The sequence below is a fragment of the Fistularia commersonii genome, chromosome 11, assembly GCF_037954325.1.
Source record: "Fistularia commersonii isolate RoL2024-O1a breed Wild chromosome 11, RoL_Fcom_v1.0, whole genome shotgun sequence".
In the NCBI taxonomy this organism is placed as follows: Eukaryota; Metazoa; Chordata; class Actinopteri; order Syngnathiformes; family Fistulariidae; genus Fistularia; species Fistularia commersonii.
In genome coordinates, this window is record NC_141294.1 from 395,948 (window position 1) to 416,229 (window position 20,282).

The window sequence follows — 20,282 nt, forward strand, 5'->3', positions numbered from 1 at the left end:
TGATTTTGAGCGCTATAAAGCATCTTGCTGTGTCAAAGCAACGGTGTTTGCAAAAAAAATGTGTGTGTGTGTGTGTGTGCGTGTATGTGTGTGTGTGTGTGTGTGTGTGTGTGTGTGTGTGTGTGTGCGTGTGTGTGCGTGTGTGTGCGTGTGTGTGTGTGTGTGTGTGTGTGTGTGTGTGTGTGTGTGTGTGTGTGTGTGTCTGTTACATTATTATGACAGCTCTCAGCTGAGCCGCAACGGTGGCAGTTTTTCAGGTGAATTCAAAGCCGGCAGCTGCGTGACACATTTTGCAGACGAACGCTGACGATCTGCTTTGAACGTTTGTGTCAGTTTGTTCGTGGAACTGAGATTGGTCTGTCGCGGCTCCGCGGGGCGCTCTGGGCGCTCTGGGCGCTCTGGGCGCACCGGGTGGACTTTAAAACACTCATGGAGACAAAAACACAAAACCAAGACCCCCAAATGTGTGAATGAAGCGGTGAACGGCAACATGACGTGTGAACGCGTGTGCGCCTCGGCCGAGGAATGACGTCATGAGCGAATGTCTGGTGTGAACGGCTGGACGTCTAAATGATGAGCGGACGAGAGGGTGATCGGCTGCCGATCGGTTCAGGGGGAACCCGAACCCGAACCCGCCGCTCACCTGATGACCTCTGAGATGGGCTCCGGCGCCCCGCTGCAGACAGACAATGAATGAATGAATGAACGGAGGAGGTCTGGGCCCTCAAGGGCGGCTCCTCCGGATCAACTGGTTCCGTCTCCGTGTCAGAACAGAACAGAAAATTGAAATTGCTTGTCACTCTGAGTTGCTGAGGTTCTAAGCGTGTAGCCAATAGAGACTGTAAGTTATTTTATCCATCCGTATCCCGTCATACTGAAATAAACCAGTGTACTTGGCACCGGCAGAGAAGATAAATATATGCGGGGAGGCGCTGATTTACACCAGTTTGTTTCACATGCAGCGGCAAAAACTCAAAGGTATGTGGAAGGACTTTGTTCCGTCACTATATGAGGAATGCCAGTTTTCTGGGGTCGACATGCCAGACGTCTGTAGAAGTACAAACCTGCTAATGAGGAGCCCGGGACGTTTATCCCGGCTGTACGCGACACAGCCGCCGCCGCCGCCACAATCACAGCTGATTCGCCCAGAAAATGCCTCGGCATCGACGTCTGTGAGCTCACGCTAAAATAATCATTCATTCAATCATGGAGCGAAGCCGGACTCTGTCCCGGCTGGCGTCCGGCGAGAAACGGGATTCACCCTCTCATTCCGATGCCAGATGGAGATAGACAACCATTCAGTCTGTCATTCACATCCTACAAGTCACTCTCTCATACAACCATTCACCCATTCACGCGTCATCGACAGACTCGCATGCATTCAGTGTTTCATTCACTCACCCACACAGAAACACATTCACCCTCTCATTCACACATCCTGTGGACACACTCGGCCACCTGGAGGTTTTGGGGTCTCCTGCATGTCTTTGGGCCGCGGCAGGAAGCCCACGCAGACACGAGAACGTGGAGACTCCGCACAGGAAGTCGTCCTGCTGGAATCCAACCAGAAACCTTCTTGCCGTGAGGTGGAATCGCTAATCGATGGCTAGAAATGGCCGTGGCGCCGCCTACGGGAGATTTAATCTCAGGAAATGACAGCGGATGTTTCCCGTTTCAGCTCCCGACAGTTCCCCCGCCGCCCCAACGCCTGCCTGAACCAGGTTTAGAGAAATTCCCTGAGGCTCTCCTGAGACCCTCGCATCCTCGCAGAGCCTCACGTGGGAACGCGAACCCTCGGGCCGCAGCTCTCGCAAGCAGAGGCCCAAAAGCGTCCGGCCTTCACGGGAGCCGCCACCTCCGGGCCAAACGCAGCGAAAAACATCTACTACTAAAGAAAGGAGCTGATTTGGCTCCGTCAGGGAGGAAACCTGCGACCCCAGCCAAGATCAATCCCAAGCACAACTCGAAATGAAGCGGATGCTAAAAACAGCGGCGGCTGCACCGTCGGAGAACATGAGGTAGCAGGGCAGCGCCGCGAGCTAACAGACCCGCGGCTTCACAAGCCTGACCTGCTCAGCTCTCCTGCGAGCCACCCGGCGACGGCGCAGAGCCTCGGACGCAATCTGTCGGGCGGCGGGCCGGCTCGCTCACGGATCGTCCAGGGAAAAAAGCCGACGAGAACCTGCGAGAGGACGCTGGACTTTTGTCAACGGTCTGAAAGCGGCCGCCAAACCCCGGCCTCTCGATCCAGAAGACGCTGAAACTCACGGTCTCTCGCACCTCTGCTCGCCGGCAAGCGGAAAATAATCCTACGACGTTATTTAACGATAAGGGGCTAAATTACACACCAATACTCCCACGCTGGGCGTCAAAATGAAATAGGTAAATTGAAAAATTAAATCTGAAGCGCCGGCCTGCATTTGCAGAAATTAAAAACCCAATTTTACACTCCGTCCCAGTCCGTCCGCTCGTTTGTATTGGCAGATAAACGCCCGGGTCCCTGCAACACGCATTGTGTTTTATAAACGATAAAAGCCCCCCCCCCGGGTGTTTCTGTCACTGCTGGCGACTTATCGAATCTGTCCCAAATCAAGAAACGACTTTTCCAAACCCCTGGGAGGAGTTTTAACTGAACTTTTTAATTGAAAAGCACTCCTGATGCCGTCTTGAGAGATTCCTGACGTTTGAACGCGTCGCCGGAGCCATGGCTGAATTCACTTTTCTAACTTTTTGTTTTTGGTCAAATTCAGGCTGACGATAAAAAGAAACATGAGCAACAAAACACCTGTTCATTTGCGTGTGTGTGTGTGTGTGTGTGTGTGTGTGCGTGTGCGTGTGTGTGTGTGTGTGTGTGTGTGTGTGTGTGTGTGTGTGTGTGCGTACCTCCATGCCTTCTCCTGATGTAACTGCACAAATCAGGTCAACTGGCACTCTGGTTATCCAAACACACTGCGGCTCTGGTTTTTGTCACAGATACTCTGTTAAGATTATCTCAGGATAATGTAAACTGGATACTCTGGCGTGCGTATTTAGCGTGTGTGTTAGTGTGTGTGTGTCTGTGTGTGTGTCTGTGTAACTGTGTGAATTTGTATCCGTCGGTGTGCAAGTGGAGATAATTTTAATGGTTTTATCTGTATGTGCAAGTTATATCTCAGCAGACCAAGGAGGGAGATAATAGCGTTTGTGCTGGGACTTGTATTTCCCCGTCACAGATTTATCTAGAAAGAAACAAAGTGTTGAGAGGAGGAGGAGGTTCATGGCATTGAACTGCAAGGTCAAACACTTAGCATTTTCTCTGCACTGGAATCACCTTGACACAAACAATCTCCGACTCTGCCTGTTTTTTTAATTAATTTATTTCTTATTTTATTTGTAATTTCCCCAATAGAAATTAATGACTGAATCCCTATTTATTTTTATTTTTTTTAACACTGCAAACTTTAATTAGGTCCATATCTAATATCCTTTTTTTTTTTTTTCATTTATATTTGTTATGCTTTACTTTCTCTGGTCTGGACCGGTGAGCGCCGACTCCGGGGGATTCGGATGAATTTAAGAATAAGCGGCTCGGATGGTTGGATGCTGGTGATTATGGGCTCATCAGAAAGACCCGCTGTTTCCGTGTCGACGTCTGGCCCCCGCGCGTGAAAAACACTTTCCGGCCCCGACTGATGTTCTTTACGTCGACTAAACAGCGGGCTAATGAGCTGGAGGTTGAAAGAAGCGGGGGGTCCCAGGAGGAGCCGGCTGACACACACCGCTGTGTTCGTTATGTTTTATACAACTTTAATTAGCACTGAATGGACTGCAGAAAGCCAGCGCGTGTGTGTGTGTGTGTGTGCGGAAGCAGCAGCCGGTGACAGCGGCGCTCGGATTTGAATAAAGCATTAACGCAAACTTACGTATCGACGCTCAGAAGGGAGACTCGAGGAAAATGAGACGCCTTAAAAAGTGAAATATCAATCAAGACTATTCTCCTGCAGGCAGCTGCTCCGAGCCTTACGTTTAAACATGTCGCCGTTCCTCTAATTGCCTTGATATTTTCTCAAATGTTGATTTCCCAGGATGCGCCGGCTCCCTTGCCTTTTGCACTTTTTGCAAAGCCTCGGACCGTCTCCCGGGGCGACGGAGGAGCCGCCATGTTGGACCTCGGCTCAGAGAACCACCTCAGGTCCTGCGCCCGTGGTCTTTCGGCGTGCCGGAGGTGCCGGAGGTGCCGGAGGTGCCGGGGATCGGTGGCGCTCTTAAGCCACACCGGGACCAGAAAGCTGTCTCCGCCGGAGGGAGGAGGGTCGTCATGTAACGTAAAGACGGGACCTCGGAGCTGTTCTGAGTCCGAGAGCCGAGAGGAGGGAGCTTAGCTTATGTTTACGTTGCTTAACTTTCGCTCGCACCTTAAAAAACAACCCGAATTGGTGCGTTCGGGTTCTCCTCTTTTAGCTGGGAAATCAGAGCGCCCGCCGGAAAGGTCGCGACCTAAACGTGAGAGTTTGAGCGACGGCCGCCACGTTCCGCCCCGCTGAGCTGCTTCTCTTCCATTGTGGACGTGAGGCTCCATCCATTCATTCATTCATTCATTCATTCATTGTCTTCACCGCTCATCCGTCCGGTCGTCACTGGGCGAGAGGCGGGGTCGCCCTGGACAGGAAGCCTGTCGATCGCACGTACATATTCACTCACTCATTCACAGCACACGCAAACATTCAGGGTCAGTTGGAGACGATCGGACGTTCACCCTCTCATTCACACATCCGACGCAGACGTACAACCTTTCACCCCTTCACTCCCGAGGCCGTTCGCTCCGTCATTCACACGTCATACAAACAACATTCACCCCTTCATTCACATGGAATACGGGCACGGACCTCTATTCACCTTCTTGTTCACACCTTTGGTCAACTTAGGGTCTCCAGTGAAGCTCCTGCATGTGTTCGGACTGCGGGAGGAACCGCAGAACCGGCTGCGGGTCCGGCTGCAGGTCCGGCTGCGGGTCCGGCTGCTGGTCCGGCTGCCGGTCCGGCTGCAGGTCCGGCAGCCATCCGTGTCTCTGGCTTTCCCGTGGAGTCTTTGCACCAGGATGATGTTCCACAACTGACACGAAGATCTGCCCTGATAGAAACATCAGGCCGGCACCGCCCACAGCTCCCTGCGGGATTTATTCTGATGAAGGCCTGTCACTGCCCGCAGAAACACACACACACACACACACACACACACATACATACAGGTTTGCAGGATGGGGTAGATGTGTGTGTGTGTGCACCCCCAGAAAGAGATGGGGTGCATTCAGGGACCTGCATGTTGTCCATAAACATTCATTTGTTTCTGGTACACACACACACACACACACACACACACACACACACACACACACAATTTTTTTGGCATCATGGTCCAAGAGAATTTGAAATCTGTGAGGTGAGAGGGTGTCTGTCTCCGGCTGGCAGGAGGTGTGTGTGTGTGTGTGTGTGTGTGTGTGTGGGGGGTGTCGCCCCGGTTCACCCGGCAGGAGAACATCATTCACTGCATCATAAACTGTGCACGTTGCCGCCACGTGCAGTCTTTAAGTGCATCGCTGCAAATAATGGGAGGCGGGAATGAAATCGCGAACATGTCTGTAGATGTAAGGTGTGTGTGTGTGTGTGTGTGTGTGTGTGTGTGCGCACAATGCCGGGAAGGTTGCTCATCCTCCTCTGGTCCATCAGCACTAATAACAGGGCGAGTCGGAGGCGACGCCCCGATTCCTTCATTACACACGGCCTGTTTTGTTCTTTGCGAGCGCTTCAGTGTTAAACCGGAGCCGGCGCTCCGGCCGGAGACGATCCGGCACGCAAAGGGTTTCAGTCACACCGAAGCTCAACCCTGTCATTTATTTGTCTATAAAACTTCCTGTCCGGGCATCGCAGGGGTTCTGACGCAGAACATGGGAATGAGAAGACGCCGCTTCTTCCACGCGACCCCAGAGCCTCAGCTGGATCTCACACCACCCGCTGAAGAACACAAACACCGACGACCGCCTTTTGCTGGGAAGCCTTCATCCGGGAGCTGCTCTGCCCGACCGTCGGGCCGCTGAGAAAGAATGACCTTGTTTAAAGTAAGTCTTGCGGGTGTTTTGTTTAAAAAAAAAAAAAAAATCGCCCCCGTGTAACTCCCGCGCTCGAGCCACTCAGAAGGTTTTTTGGGCAAGTACGGCGGCGAGCTAACTCTCGCTAACTCTCGCTAACTCTCGCTAACTCTCCTAACCCTCCTAACCCTCCTAACCCTTGCTGAAAAATGCAGCGCAGAGTTTCTTTGAAAAGAGAGAAAGAGCCAACGATGAGGCGCCGGAAGGGCCGGCGAAAAGAGCTGCGTTTGGAAGCAAATACAAAGAGTCCCATTTGAACGGCGGCTTCGTGGCCACGAGTGATTCCTCACGCCGGGGAGACACCCAGACACCCAGACACCCAGACACCGAGAACCCCGAGTTCAAACGCAAGACCTTGGAATTTTTTCTTTCCAGGAAATAAAACCCGAGAACAAGAAGAACAGCAGGTTTACAGAGGAAGCCTCTTTTTCTTGGAGCCTCCAGATGGTTCCGTCCTTCTCGGCGTCCCATCATTTACCGCCGCCGCCTCACGCAGCCGCATCAGGTGAGCTCACCGCCGCCACGGGCTCACGGTGTCGGGCCGTTGTCAAGGTGTTGTCAAGGTGTTGTCAAGGTGTTGGCGTCTCCCGGCCCGTCCGTGTGTGGACGCCCTCTGTCCGTCCCGCACTGTCCGTCATTTATTCAGATCCGGGCGACGGTTTTCTGCAGAGCCGCCCGAATCCTGGAACGCGTTCCGCCGTTTTCCCGCCGTCGACAAGCTGGCGTCCCGATCCGGCACTCATCCGTCTCATGCGTCTTCAGTTTCCGTGAAGCACCGGCCGTCCGGTGCTGCGTCGCCGTGAGGCGTCGGACGTCCAGTCGGCGCCCGCTCGGGAGGGCCGTCTGCCCGTCCGCCGCCCGCCGGGTAAAGCTACTGGATTTCATCGAAGGGTGGAAAATCAGACTTCCTGTTTTAGCAAACCAATGATTTGGGCGGAAACAAGGTGAAATGCTTCCTTCTCTGTACCTTTTTGCTTTTCTTTTAAACTTGACTTTGACTTTTTGACACCTGGTGTCTGCAGAACGCCAGGATCCCAGGATCCCGTCCGAACACCTCCGGCCGAGCCGGCGGCCGTCAGAGAGCAGAGGAGGTCGTCTGAGCGCCGGCAGGTCGGCGGCCGGCGGTGGAAGAGCAGACGGGAAGGGCTGGTGTTCTGCTCTCAGCCAGTGGTCGCTAATGTTCTCCCGTCCTCTGCGATGCTCCGGTCCTTCTGCTCCACATCTGCCTCCTCCCGGCCTCCACATTATGAACGCCTCTCCTACTTGCGACGCTCGCTCCACGTTCACGTCCTCCAACTTGTAGATGGCGACTCCGGCCGGAGAAACTCTCCCGCACAAAGTTCTCGGATCGGTTGGTTTCTTCTACGTCGGCTCCCCCGGGCTTCTGGTTCCGTTTTCCCCGGGAGGGCAGAAGCTCCGCCGCTTTTCAAACACCTCCGATTCATGAGGTCGTGGGCGTCCTCGGCTCCTGGTCTGGAGAATCCAAAGGAGCACCGGCCACGTGGCGTCCGCGGGATCCTTGTTGGGCGAGCGCTCTCGTCAAGTGATTCACACGGGTCCAATTCTTTTTGCTTCTCCGCGGCGGCAGAGAGTGACTCCGCTGTAACTTATCCAATTTAACAAATTGAATTCTCCGCTCCCGCGCGCCGCCGTCGCCTCCAATTTGACAGCGATAGAAGACAATTACGGCAAATGGACTGCATTTACGGAGCGCGTTTCTCATCGGCGGACCACTCGGGCCCCTTTGTACGACCGTCTCACACACACACACACACGCACGCACACACACACACACACACAACCCATACAATTGTGACGGAGCCAACGGGGCAATTAAGGGTTCATTATTTCCCTGGAGGATCAGGGATCGAACCAAGAACCCCTCACTCGCCGCCCGTGTCCGTTTTAAAAGCGTATTTTCTCTCAGCGTTGGAACCGGCCCACCTGCACCTCTGGGCTCGCTCAGCCGCGGCTCTGCGCTGAAAGCATATATTTGTCTGGATCGCCAAAGTCATTCAACTTCGAATAAAATAAACCCCCGTTTCACGGTTGGCTGGGTGGAGCTAACCGAAGGAACACCCTTTGTTGACACTTTCTCTTCCAACAAAACAAAATAATCTGTCAGTGCCTTAAACAAAAGGAGTTCTTTAGTCCTCTGGAAAGCCGCTTAATCTTTTTATTTTTGTTTATTTGTTAAATTTATTGGCAAGGATGCGGCTGTGCTCCGGCGGTTCCCCGTCTTATTGACGCCTGCGAGCGGAAAGCGTCTCGGCGCCCGTCGTCCCCGAACGCGTCTCTATTATCTTATTTCTTGTCCGTCACTCGGCGCGCCGCGGTCGGCACGAGGTCACCGCTATATCGGCCTCCCGGGACCCGCCGTGATCGACGGCTGAGGTTCTGACACGACACGTCCGCTAACCCGCCGCTGGCGGTCGGACGTAGAGCTGTTGTTTTTACAGACGGGTCCTTGAACCCATAAACATTGAAATCTGAAACTAAAAAACTACAAAACTACAACTCCGGCAGGCGCGATCCGCACACAGATTGTGCCCGGCGGCCCGTCCGTGAGTCCGCGAGAGGAGGTGGACGCCCTGCATCCGTGCCACGACACGCGGCGAAGACGAGAACTTCTTCGGTTGAGGAAGAGTGTGTTCGTGAGATCAGCGAAGCCGTGTTTACAGCGCGTGCTGTTCAACTTTGACAGCAGAATTACTTTTTGAGGCGATATTTTCTTTTAGCGAGCCGCCCCGCGTGCCCCGAGCCCCGGCGGCAGGAAGCCACGGCGGCCCGGGTGAACCCAGGTTGCACTTTTCCGCTTGTCTCCATTTGTTTTCTGGTATTTCTGTACTTTTTGCTTTGAAGCGAGCTGCGACCCCCCCCGCACATCCTTTCCACGCACGTTGTGTTTGATTCCAGTATTCCAAACATCTCATCAGAACAGGCCCTCCGCCGGGCTGAATGTTGGTCGGGGAGCCGCGAGAAATCTGAGAATCATGGAGGTTGAGCCTCTTTTCTTCTCAGTGTTGGTCAGACGTGCCCAGAGGCCCGGCGGCGTCCACCCATCCAGACCTGGCTCCCGTCGGCCGCCCGGCCCGGCTCCTCCAACTGGTGTGTCAGGGTCAGGGTCAGGGTCAGGGTCAGGGTCAGGGTCTTCCCGGGCCGTCCTCCAGGGTGGACATGCCGGGATCAGCATCCGGGAGGCGTCTGGTCAGACGTCGCTCCAGTGTCCGGCGCTGTGGAGGACGGAGCTCCTCGCCTCTCGGAGGGATGAAGGAGGAAACGCTCGCTGTGGGTCGGCGCCCACGCTGCGTTCAGACGGACGCTGGAGAGGGAACGTGGATCCAAAGGTAAATGGAGAGCTTCTCCTTTGGGCTCAGCTCTTCTTCAGCACCGCCTCATCCTTCTCGCTGCCGCGTCCCGTCCACCTCCCGCTCCTGAACGGGATAAAACTGAATACTTTCTGACTGGCAAACCCACACACACACACACACACACACACACACACACGATGCTCATGCACGCACGATGCTCACACACACACATGTGATTCTGAGATGTGGCTCGCCGGCCTTTTCCAGCGTGACCGCCGTGCTTTTCATTCCCTGAGAATCCAACTCACCAAGTCCTGCAGGGAGTTTCTGACAGATCTGTTGCGTCGCCTGTAGAAGTGAAAAGGCCGAGCCCTCGGCCGGCTCCGGTTCCTTCGCGGCCTTTTTATCGGCGTTGATTCATGTAATCTTGTTTGGGAGGGCGTCAGCGGGCGGAGTGACCTCGAGGAGGCTGTTTGTACTTTGCTATCGCGTCGCTCGCCGCAGAAGCTGCCGGGCGCCGCTTTCAGACGGGCCGCGGCGATAAACAAAGGTTGGAGACGAAGCTGCGGATCGACGGCGGCTCCTGGTTCACGTGGACGTGCAAAACATGAACGTCTCACGTGGACGGAGCTTCGGCTCGACACCTCGGGCTTCAAGAAACATGAATTATTCCTGCTGAGCTTTGGCACGAAGACACAACTCCTCAGGGAGAGAAGATGGAAGCGTCAAGATGGAAGCCAGAGCGGCCACGCCGTCTGCTTTGGAGACACTGAGGAGGAGACGGGAGGCTGAGGGCCAGATGAGGACGATGGACAGCGAGGATTGGGAAGGAGTCCATCGGGTTAGATGTTCTGGAGATGAAGGCATGCTCAGATGGTTTGGACACGGACAGAGGAGAGGCGGTGAAGAACCGTGGAGAAGGATGCCGGGGTCGGAGGTCTAGAGGAAGACCGGAGGGACAGAGGACGGGGAGTCGGTGTGGGAGAAGAGGATGGAGGCAGATGACCGGCCGTGGAGATCCAAAGGAAGCAACCAGAACATAGAAGAAGAAGGTGGACACGGCATGTTTAAGATGGAGATGGCGGACGGCTCACAGAGTGCGAGTTCACGTTCACTGAGGCTCAGTTTGCGAAGCTTACCTGACACATGGGGAGCTCCTCCCATCTGTGTGTGTGTGTGTGTGTGTGTGTGTGTGTGTGTGTGTGTGTGTGTGTGTGTGTGTGTGTGTGTGTGTGTGTGTGTGTAATCTAGTGTGAAAGCGATCTACAAGTAGAGACCATTTCTATCGACAGGGAGCAGTTTATTGAGACGTCTCTCAAAATTGAGCATTTCAACCCACCTGGAAGTTAAAATAAAACAATAATTAAAAAAAAAAAAAAAAAAAAACAGCAGGAAAATCAAATGGAAGTCAAACAAAAATTATTTTAAAATGTCATTTATTTTTTTTAATTAACAAAACATGTGACCTGAATAAATTTGCAAGAAGATTAATAAGATAAGGAAGGATACCACAAAATATAACTTATGATTAAAATGATTTCGTTTGATTTCACTGAAAAAAATGCTACAGTGAGAGTGTGTGTGAAATAAAAACATTTCCTGCACGAGCGGCGAGCAAAGTTCCTCGCCGCTCGTGCACCTCGGGGTCCAACCAAAGCCTGGCGCCAGAAGACATTTGTGCAAGTTCAGGACTTGAGCTTCTGCGCTGTGAGTGACAGAGAACTAGCTGCCAGAGGCATGGGGGGGTGCTGTGTGTGTGTGTGTGTGTGTGTGTGTGTGAGCGTGTGTGTGTGTGTGTTACAATGCATTTTACTACGTTAGAGTGGCAACACAACATGACGTCTCTTTCAGAGCTTTGGAGGAATACAAAGTGTAAATCATTCACAGTCTGGCGTGCAAGTGTGTGTGTGTGTGTGTGTGTGTGTGTGTGTGTGTGTGCTACAGCTGAAGATGGCGAAGGACAAAGTGGAACTGATTCCCGACCCGAGGCACTGCGCGTCCCGTCGGGCTCGGCGTCGCCCCGTCAGCCGCCTCCTGTGATGGCGATGCACTTTTCTGGGCTGGGAAGGCACGAGGGGAGGTAAACCACCGCTGAGCCTCGCAGCGCCGCCTCTGTGAGGAGCCACTTCAGCAGGGAGAGGGGGAGCTTCGCTTGGGGGTCAGGATTCGTTCATTGTCCTGCGGTCCCGGTCTGGGGGGGCGGAGCCGATGTGAGCGGCGCCCGGGCCGGAGGCGGGGTTTCATGGAGACGGACGGCCGTTCGCTCACTGGTTCGCATATCTTTTGGAGACGTGCGACATTCACTCGTTCATTTCTAGCATCATAGAGACACACAAGCACCCGCCGGCTCACACACACACACACACACACACGGCGTACAAAGACACAGCATTCACCCTCTCACTCGCACCTCACGCCCAGACATCTCGTCCACACGTCGCGTGCAGACGTGCGACATTCACCCGTTCATTTCAAACCTCTCAGAGCGACAGACAAGCGTTCACCCGTCCACACTTGCAGACGGTCGTGTGTGCGACGCCGTGGGTCGCCGGGGGGAACCTGGCGGCTCCACGCCCGCAGGCCCCGCTGGGATTCGGACCGAGGACCTTGTGGCTGCGAGGCGGGAGCCTCGGGAGTTTGTGTCCGGCGTGAATATTAGATCCTGGCAGCTCCTGCCGGCTCCGCGGAGCGTCGAGGTGAGAAACACAGAGTAGCATCATCGCTGAGAATAGCAGCGTAGCTTAGCAGAAAAGCTTCGCAGCATCGCCGCTACATGCTCATTTTTTGACTTTGTTGAGCGCGCTAATGTTAGCTGGATGTTTTGGTGACTCGACCTCCGGGTTCTTCCATGTTTTCATCTTTTTGTCCCGACCTGGCGGCTGAACGTCAGGCTCAATAGGGGGGTGGATGTGTGAGAGGCTGGTGAAATTACAAATGCACATCATCACCGTTTCCAGCGAAAGTGACATTTCGTAAGCACTCGCCAGATGGTCGGCACATTAAAGGGTCAAGCTAGTATTGATTGACAGGTAAATGATTGATCGTCTAATCTAAGACCCACCGGTCAAAGCGGCAAAGCGACTGACGACAATGCGTCTGGTGCAATTTTAAACGATGATTTGTATCCGAACCAAATTTGACTTTGAACCACTGATCATGGATTGTTCCCTGCTCCTCACAAGCCTGGGCTTTGGCTTTTCTTTAATATGAGTAAAAACCATGTTAGAACCGACGGGCACAGAACAGCATGGAGGTTTGGGCCGGAGACGCTAACGTGGGCGCTCGCGGTGCACGGCTGCCCCGTCGCCTCAGTCCAACGCTGAAATACTTTGACCGCCACCAGGTTTTGAACCTCGTCATGAATTGTCGTGGACGTTTGGAAATTCACGGCCTCCGTGTTTCTCAGAAAAACATCATGTGACGCGCCGGCGACGTCGTGGCTCGGACGGGGCGCTGACGCAGCCGGAGGTGAATAAATTATATCCGAACACAAAAAGGCTGATTTTGGGGACAGGATTAAACAAAGATCGGTCTGGACCGCTGCAGTCCGTCCCGATACGAAAAGCTCGCGTGTCCTTTAAACGTCCCTTCTCGTCCCATCCAGGTTTCATCCTCCGCGACCGACCCGGAGACCCCGAGGCCAGTTCCCGGGCCGGGCCGAGGCGGCCCCGCCCGCCCGCCCGCCCGCCCGCCCGCCCGGCTCGGAGGTGGATGTGCTGCCATTGCGTGCTGCTGGCGGGAGAGGCGGAGCTTCTCCATCCGCCGCCGCCGCCCCGTCAGGCCACCAGACCCAGGCGGGAGATCTTGGCCGAGAGGAAGGAGTGGAGGATGAAGACGATGGGCTTCGGGCAGGAGTGGAGGTCCAGTTGCTGGTGAGGGGACGGGAGAACACCCAGTGACTGACAGGTAAGAGGAATGTGCGGGAGGGGGAGACGGGGGTTCGTAACGCAAATAAAAGCATAAAAATATATTCAAAACAAACTCTGCAGTCGACGGTTCCCTGCGAGGCAGGATTAGACGGCGCCGCTCGGAGCGAAGCTCTGTAAACATGGCTGCAAACAAAGCTCCTCTCATTGCCTCAATGAAGCGGTGAGTCCGCCGTCGCCGTGACTCCCCGACCGCCATCGACACCGCGGACCGCCGTCCGCTCGCCCGACCACCGGCATCGGCTCATTCATGCTAAGCTATCATTGTTTAATAATCGGCGTGTGTTTCCGTTCATTCGTTCATTCGCTCTCTATGAGGCGGCCGGTTCACTCTGGGCCGAATGTAGACGGACAATCATTCACCCTCTCACTCACACATCTTATACACACCGTTCACCCTCTCGTCTGCATCCTCTAGACATCCGCCCGCTCACCCGTCACTCTCAGCTCACAAACACATGCAACCGTTCATCCACAGGTCACGTGACGGCGTCCGGGCTCCGCTCAGTGCTTGCAGTACCGCAGGGAGTCTCAGGGGGCGCCGTGACGTGCACATCTGTGAAGCTAAAGCGCTACCGAGCTGCAACCAAAACGACAACGCTCGCATTTCCCGCCCCGTATCCACGCTAACGGCGGACGAGCCGGCGAGCGCCTCGGGGTTTCCGCAAAGCCTCGGCCTCCGCGTGGCGTCCCGTGCGGCCCGGGTGTGTCACGTTTGCAAACACACACACATGTGGAGAGCGTCTCCCTTCCATCCCCGTAAATCCAGAAAGCCTCCAGAGAATAAATACGTTGGCAGTTGCTATCACTTTTATTTTCCTCCGCGCTCTAAATCGCCGGCTTTGTGAAGGAGGAATGTCAATACGGTTGTCGTCTCACAATCATTCACTCATTCATATTCATGTGGCTCGGCTCCATGGGAGGAGGAGGCTGAGCGCCACGCTTTGCACGCTTTGTCGTCCGTGAGGTCTTTGAATGTAACTGGTTGTGATTATTCACCCCCCCCCCCCCCCCCCCCCGAGAAAAAAAAACAAAAACCGGCAACAAACGTGCACGAGCCACGGGCACGTGCACAGCGGAAACAGATGAAAACCCTTACAGTCACTGACAGACTATTTCTTTCCTTTTACAAAACTCCGCTCTCGCTTGATCTAATTTCAGGAGCTGTTCTGTGATGAAGTGCTGTAATTTTTCTTTTATTTGTAACACACACACACACACACACACACACACACACACACACACACACACACACACACACACACACACACACACACACACACACCTTCCTCCCCACCTCTCTGACAGGCTGGTGTTCCTGTACGTATATTTCTTCATCTCTCCGAAGGCCCTCAGGATTTATTTACCGTGACGATATTAAGTTGTTGCTTTTCCCTCTCGGTAACTTCTAGAAGTCTCGTCGGCTCTGCGCTTCTGCTCGGCTTTAGCGATGGTTGAGCATGAAGACATCGACCAACCACGATCCGGCCTCGTGAGCCCCGAGCGAGCCTTGAATGATCCGCCTGGCGGGACCGTCCACGGTCCTGTGTCGTGGTGTGTCAGGGTCGCGGCTGCAGGAGGACGCTCACACACACACACATACACACACACACACACACATACACACAAACACACACACACACTCACAGGCGTCCGACCGTTCACTCCTGCATTCACGTCACACAAACAATCACTCGCTCTTTCATTCGCGATCCGTAGGTCGTGGAGACACAGGACGGTTTGTGCAGCCACATGACGGTTCACGCTTTCATTCCCGCCATCCAGAGGCGGGCGACCGTTCGCTCGCTCATCCGTGTGTCACACAACCATCAAACCATCCAGCCTGTCAGTCTCACCTCCTAAACCAGGGGTCGGCAACCCGTAACACCCAAAGAGCCATTTGGACCCGGTTTGCTTGGAAAAGAAAACACTGGGAGCCGCAATTACTTTTTGACGTCTAAGATAAAGGTACCACTGTATATATGGCTTTTTATTACCTTTACACTAAATTTTATTTTTGTAATGAACTCATTTTGAGCTTTGGGCTTTCAGAGCGTGTAGCGGAGCCTTTTTAAAAAATTTTTAAAAATAAATCGGGAAAAAATCACTGTGTCAGTAAACAATAAAAAATAAATATTTGCAAAATATCGTCATAAATATCTATCTTACCGGGTTTATGGGACTTCTGTTCCTGAACTTCTGCACAAATCGGGACTTTACCGGCCGACGGGTATACCGGCTTCCGCCAGTGTGACGGTATTTTGAGCGGCGAAAAATAATAAATATAATATCATTTCATATTTCAAGATGACAATAATCTTCCAATTTGGAACTAAAAGTTAAAAAAAGGAATTAACACAAATGAAATACACTTCAATTAAATATTTATATATAATATAAATATTTATTTCCCAAGCCGCTCGGAGCCGCAGTGTAAAGATGGAAGAGCCGCGGGTTGGCGACCCCTGACCTGTACAGACGTAGCATTCAGTGGCTAGCCGCACTAGCATTGAGTCACCGCTTCCCAGGTCGTATCCACATTCATCCGTTCACTCTCTCATGTCTCGCCATGCGGAGCCGCGACCCCAAAGATGAAACCCTGAGGACGGCGCGGCACCGCCGGACCTCCTTCGTCTCCGTCAAAACGACAAACGGCGAGAAACACTCACGATTTCTCCCTCCTTCCCTCCGAAGTCCAGGAAGAGCATACGGATGCCGTCGTCCGCCGACATCTTTAGCTTCTCGAAGGGGTAGGAGAGCAGCGGCGGGGCGGCGTCCGGCGTCCGGCCTCCTCCGTCCTCCGTCCCGGGCTCGTCCAGCACGGAGAAGCCCCGCTCGTAGTGGATGACCAGCCGGCTCTCCCGGCCCAGGTACAGGCAGCCTGCAAGGACGGAGGCCGTTTCAGGAAATGGACGTCGTTCCGGTTTAAACGGGCCGATCTACTCGACGGGGGGCAATTATTAGGACCGCCGGACCTCCATCCTGCCCCGCGGAGTCCTACTGACCGCCGCTCCGGAGGACCTTCGGGGTCGGCGTCACCAGATCTCAGTAGCGGTCGGGGAAGCCGGTCCCGCTCGGTCACCGTGTTCTACCGCCGCACCAAAACAAGCGTGAGGTTGACCGGAGACCTCCACTTGCCTGGTGCACCAATATCTGCACCGAGCCGCCTCTCAGCCGGCGACAAGTGGAGTCCGGAGGCCGCCGCCCCGGCCAGAGCAGGAGAGCTGACGTGGTGACACGGGTGAGAAATGAACCAACGAATGGATCAAAAGCCTCTTGACCGACTCATTTGCTGGATGATGCTGGTTTTTATCTATACAAGTACGTCTTTGGGGGAGACACAACAGTGAATAATAATGGAAATATTAAAAACAAGGATAAAAATATGAAAGCTAAACACTAATGAGAAGACTGTGTTGAAAGGTGAGAGGTGAGCGTCCGTCCAATCTAAAGTGAGGAGCCGGAGGGGGTTCGGTTTTCTCTTCTACATTTTCATCGATCCATAAATCACAGTGCGCGGTCAACGCAAGCACATTTGACGGTTTAGAGGGGATTTGAGTTTGAACACAGGTTTGGGCCCCGGATGATGAACAACACCAGGGGGGCCTGAGGAGGCCTGAGGAGGCCCGAGGAGGCCTTGGACCACCAGGGAGGCCCGAGGAGGCCCGAGGAGGCCTTGGACCACCAAGGAGGCCCGAGGAGGCCCGAGGAGGTCCAGGGAGGCCCAGCGGCACACGAGAAGTGTTTTCCACTTCATTGGGTACTATGTGCTCAACGTTCTGAGCTGCTGCTAAAAGCCCCTTGTTTTTGTGTTCTGGGGGTTTGAAGCTCCTCCAGCTCGAGGAGGCGTCTCGTCGCGGGTCCAGTGGCGTCGCTTCTGCTGTGGAACCTCACGACCTGCTGCCGACACCCCGGTCATCCATGTCCTCTGCAGGTCCACCACCTGCAGGTCCACCACCTGCAGGTCCACCACCTCAGGTACAGGACAGAAGAAAACATCTCTGCTCTGCGTTCTTTTCCTTCTGCTCTCTCTTCTATCTGTGTGAAACCTGCCGCCGCCCTTCTTTCTCCGTGGCTTCATCTGTCTGAGAGCAGAACGCCTGCCGTCGCCGTCCGGACGCCTTTCTGTCTTAATTGTCCACTGCCTTGACTTCAGCGCCGCGTCCACACATCTTCATTTTCCAGATCTCGCTGACATCGGATCCACAGCCAAGTGTGTGTGTGTGTGTGTGTGTGTGTGTGTGTGTGTGTGTGTGTGTGTGTGTGTGTGTGTGTGCGCACAGTGGAGACAGCAAGAGAGCAGTCATGTGCATTTGTGAAGTCTGCAGAACATCTAAGCACACACACACACACGCACACGCACACGCACACGCACACGCACACACACGCACACACACACAAACACACACACACTCACACACTCACACACATACACTGGCAAAAGGGAGGTGGTGGTTTACCTGAGCGGTGGTGTGTCTCTGCAACATTTGAGTGATTGCACGTCTTTCTGAAATGTGAATGGCTGAATGTCTCAATATGCCGAGTGAATAATGGTTAGAGCCAGTGAATGTCTGTCTGTGTGTCTGTCAAGTGTGTGTGTGTGTCTGTCTGTCTGTGTGTGTGTCTCTGTGTGTGTGTGTCTGTCTGTCTGTGTGTGTGTGTGTGTGTGTGTGTGTGTGTGTGTGTGTGTGTGTCAAGTGTGAATGTTTGCTTGTATTTCCCATGTGAATGAGTGAGCGGCTGGACGTCTCAACAGGACGTGAACGGTCGTCCTTCTGAATGAATGACTGACTGACTGCTGCCTCTCTCTCTCTCTCTCTCTCTGTGAGGGTGAGCTCTGTGAATCTGAATGCAGTCGAAGCTGTAAAGATAATGAGTGAGTGATGGAGGAGCAGGTGGACGGGCTGCTCTGCACAATAAAGTGTAAATGCCGGCTAAAGTTGATTTTAATTCGACGAGACTGTTTTGCCTCATTTTGTTCTAAAAGCCCTTATTTGTCCTGGAAATTCAGTATCTGAGCCCGAACCGGGGTTCCGCTAAACGCTTTTGTCGCAGCGAGCAAATGCGATTGGCGTTGTCAAGCGATGAGCAATTAGCGAGATTTAGTCGGCGGCGCAGGAAAAATGGCAATTACCGCCCCAATTAGAAGCGAGGACCAAAAACGACGTCGCCGCCAAATCGTCCCATCAATGTCAAACCCCTTGCGATAGGACCTGGAGGTTTGGGCCGCGCTAGCCGGCGACGAGCTAAATGGTGCCCCGGCTATGGAACTGCTGATTCAAACTAAGCTTCAGTGTTCACAGAAGCGTCGGCTGCCAGCAGGAATCATCAGTTCCTGCCACGTAAACATTGTTAAACCTGAAATGATCCGAGCTTCACCCAGATGGCCCGGCTGAGTGAGAGCGACTGTCTGGATAGGTCGGGGTATTAGCCGGTCGGGGTATTAGCCAGTCGGGGTATTAGCCGGTCGGGGCATTAGCCGGTCGGGGCATTAGCCGGTCGGGGCGTTAGCTGGTTGTCTCCCTGGCGGAGGCCGAGCCCGCGGTGACGCCCTTCCTGGATTCCAGCGTGCCGATGAATCTATCGAGCGTCGTGGCCAAACACAAGCGCCTGCCGCTTCCGACCCGAGGGGGACGCCGACGGAGAGCAGAAGAGCATCTTATTGGAGGAACAACGAGATCCCGGAGACGATGACGGCCCGGGGTCGATCGAAACACTTCGGGCGGGGGGGGGGGGGGGGGGGGGGGGCAAGAGAAGCTTCATGAGCGAGTCGCAGCACGAACGCCACGCAATTTCCACCGCCTTGTGTTTTTTTTAGGCCGCGTCCGGTACGGAAGGACATCACCGCTCGACGTCGGCGTCCTGACTTATCGTCTGAAATGGGCGAGCGTTGCTGCTCTGACATTTCCGCCCACCTACGCGGAACACAATATATAATATCGGTTGTGTAAACAAAACAAACGGTTATCGTTGGCAGGTTTGTTTTTCCTGCTCGGAAACACAAACTCACTAGATCTTCTGAACAAACAGGGACGGCCCGTGAAATCTGAGACTGAGTCTGGGAGTCGACAAGTCAAGTCAGCTTCTGTTCATGTAGCCCTGGTCTGGCCCGCTCTGAGAGGACCTTCAGAAACCCCTCGTTCCCCCGAGGAAGGGCGAGATGGTTGAAGAAGAATGACCGCGACAGAAGCTCGCCTAGCGCTAACATTCATGGGCGCTGGCCGGCTGCGATTGGTCGAGAGGCGGGGTTCGCCCCGCGGTCCGACCAATCACAGGGCCGCATACCTCTCTCCCACATGTACCGGCAAGCTCGGCTCTCCCGCTGGGACCGCGGGAGGAAACCCGAGAACTGGGAGGAACACGGAGACTCCACGCTCGCCAGGTGAACCAGCGGGCGCTAACAGAGACACGGTACTCGCTGAAATGATACCATAATGGCTCCACGGTGGACGCTTGGCAAGACGCCACCCGTTGTGAACGTGTGAAACGGGAGACTCGGGAGAAGACGGGGGTTCCCATCGTGCGGCGATGGAAGGATGCGAGAGGACCGAGACGTCCCACACGCCCGTGAAAGAGCTGCAAAGACCGACACTTGAAAGGTTTTTCGTGCAAAGTCTTGCGCCGTGACTCGCCGACCGAGTGAAACGCAGCGTAGCGGCTCTTCGGTGGACGGAGCAGCGGCCGACTAGCGAGCCGGTTTATTTACAAGCGCTCCGATGGCGTCCCGCGAACACGTAAAGGCGTCGATTGCAAACACCGGCCCCGAGCCCAGACGCTTCCTTGTTTGGTTCTCCAACCCTGCAGACGGCGAAGGGAACCGTGACATTTTACCGCCGGCGAACAACAAGATACCTCGTCTGGCGCTCGCTCGCTCGCCCTGGATGTCGTCCCCGAGGTTATTAGATCCATGTTTCACGCGGC

The 20,282-nt window shown here is 54.2% G+C and overlaps 1 protein-coding gene across 1 annotated transcript in view; it reads right to left on the reverse strand.

Annotated features, from left to right (window-relative positions):
• Window positions 1-13,137: 13,137 nt before the first annotated feature.
• sntb1 (syntrophin, basic 1) overlaps window positions 13,138-20,282 on the reverse strand; it is a 33,122-nt gene continuing 25,977 nt past the window's right edge. Inside the window, exons 7-8 of the mRNA XM_086155980.1 lie at window positions 16,031-16,242; window positions 13,138-13,304 (exon numbers count right to left, since the gene is read on the reverse strand). Of these exons, the coding sequence (XP_086012106.1) occupies window positions 13,212-13,304; window positions 16,031-16,242 (305 nt within the window). The 3' untranslated portion in view covers window positions 13,138-13,211. The remainder of the gene's footprint in view (window positions 13,305-16,030; window positions 16,243-20,282) is intronic.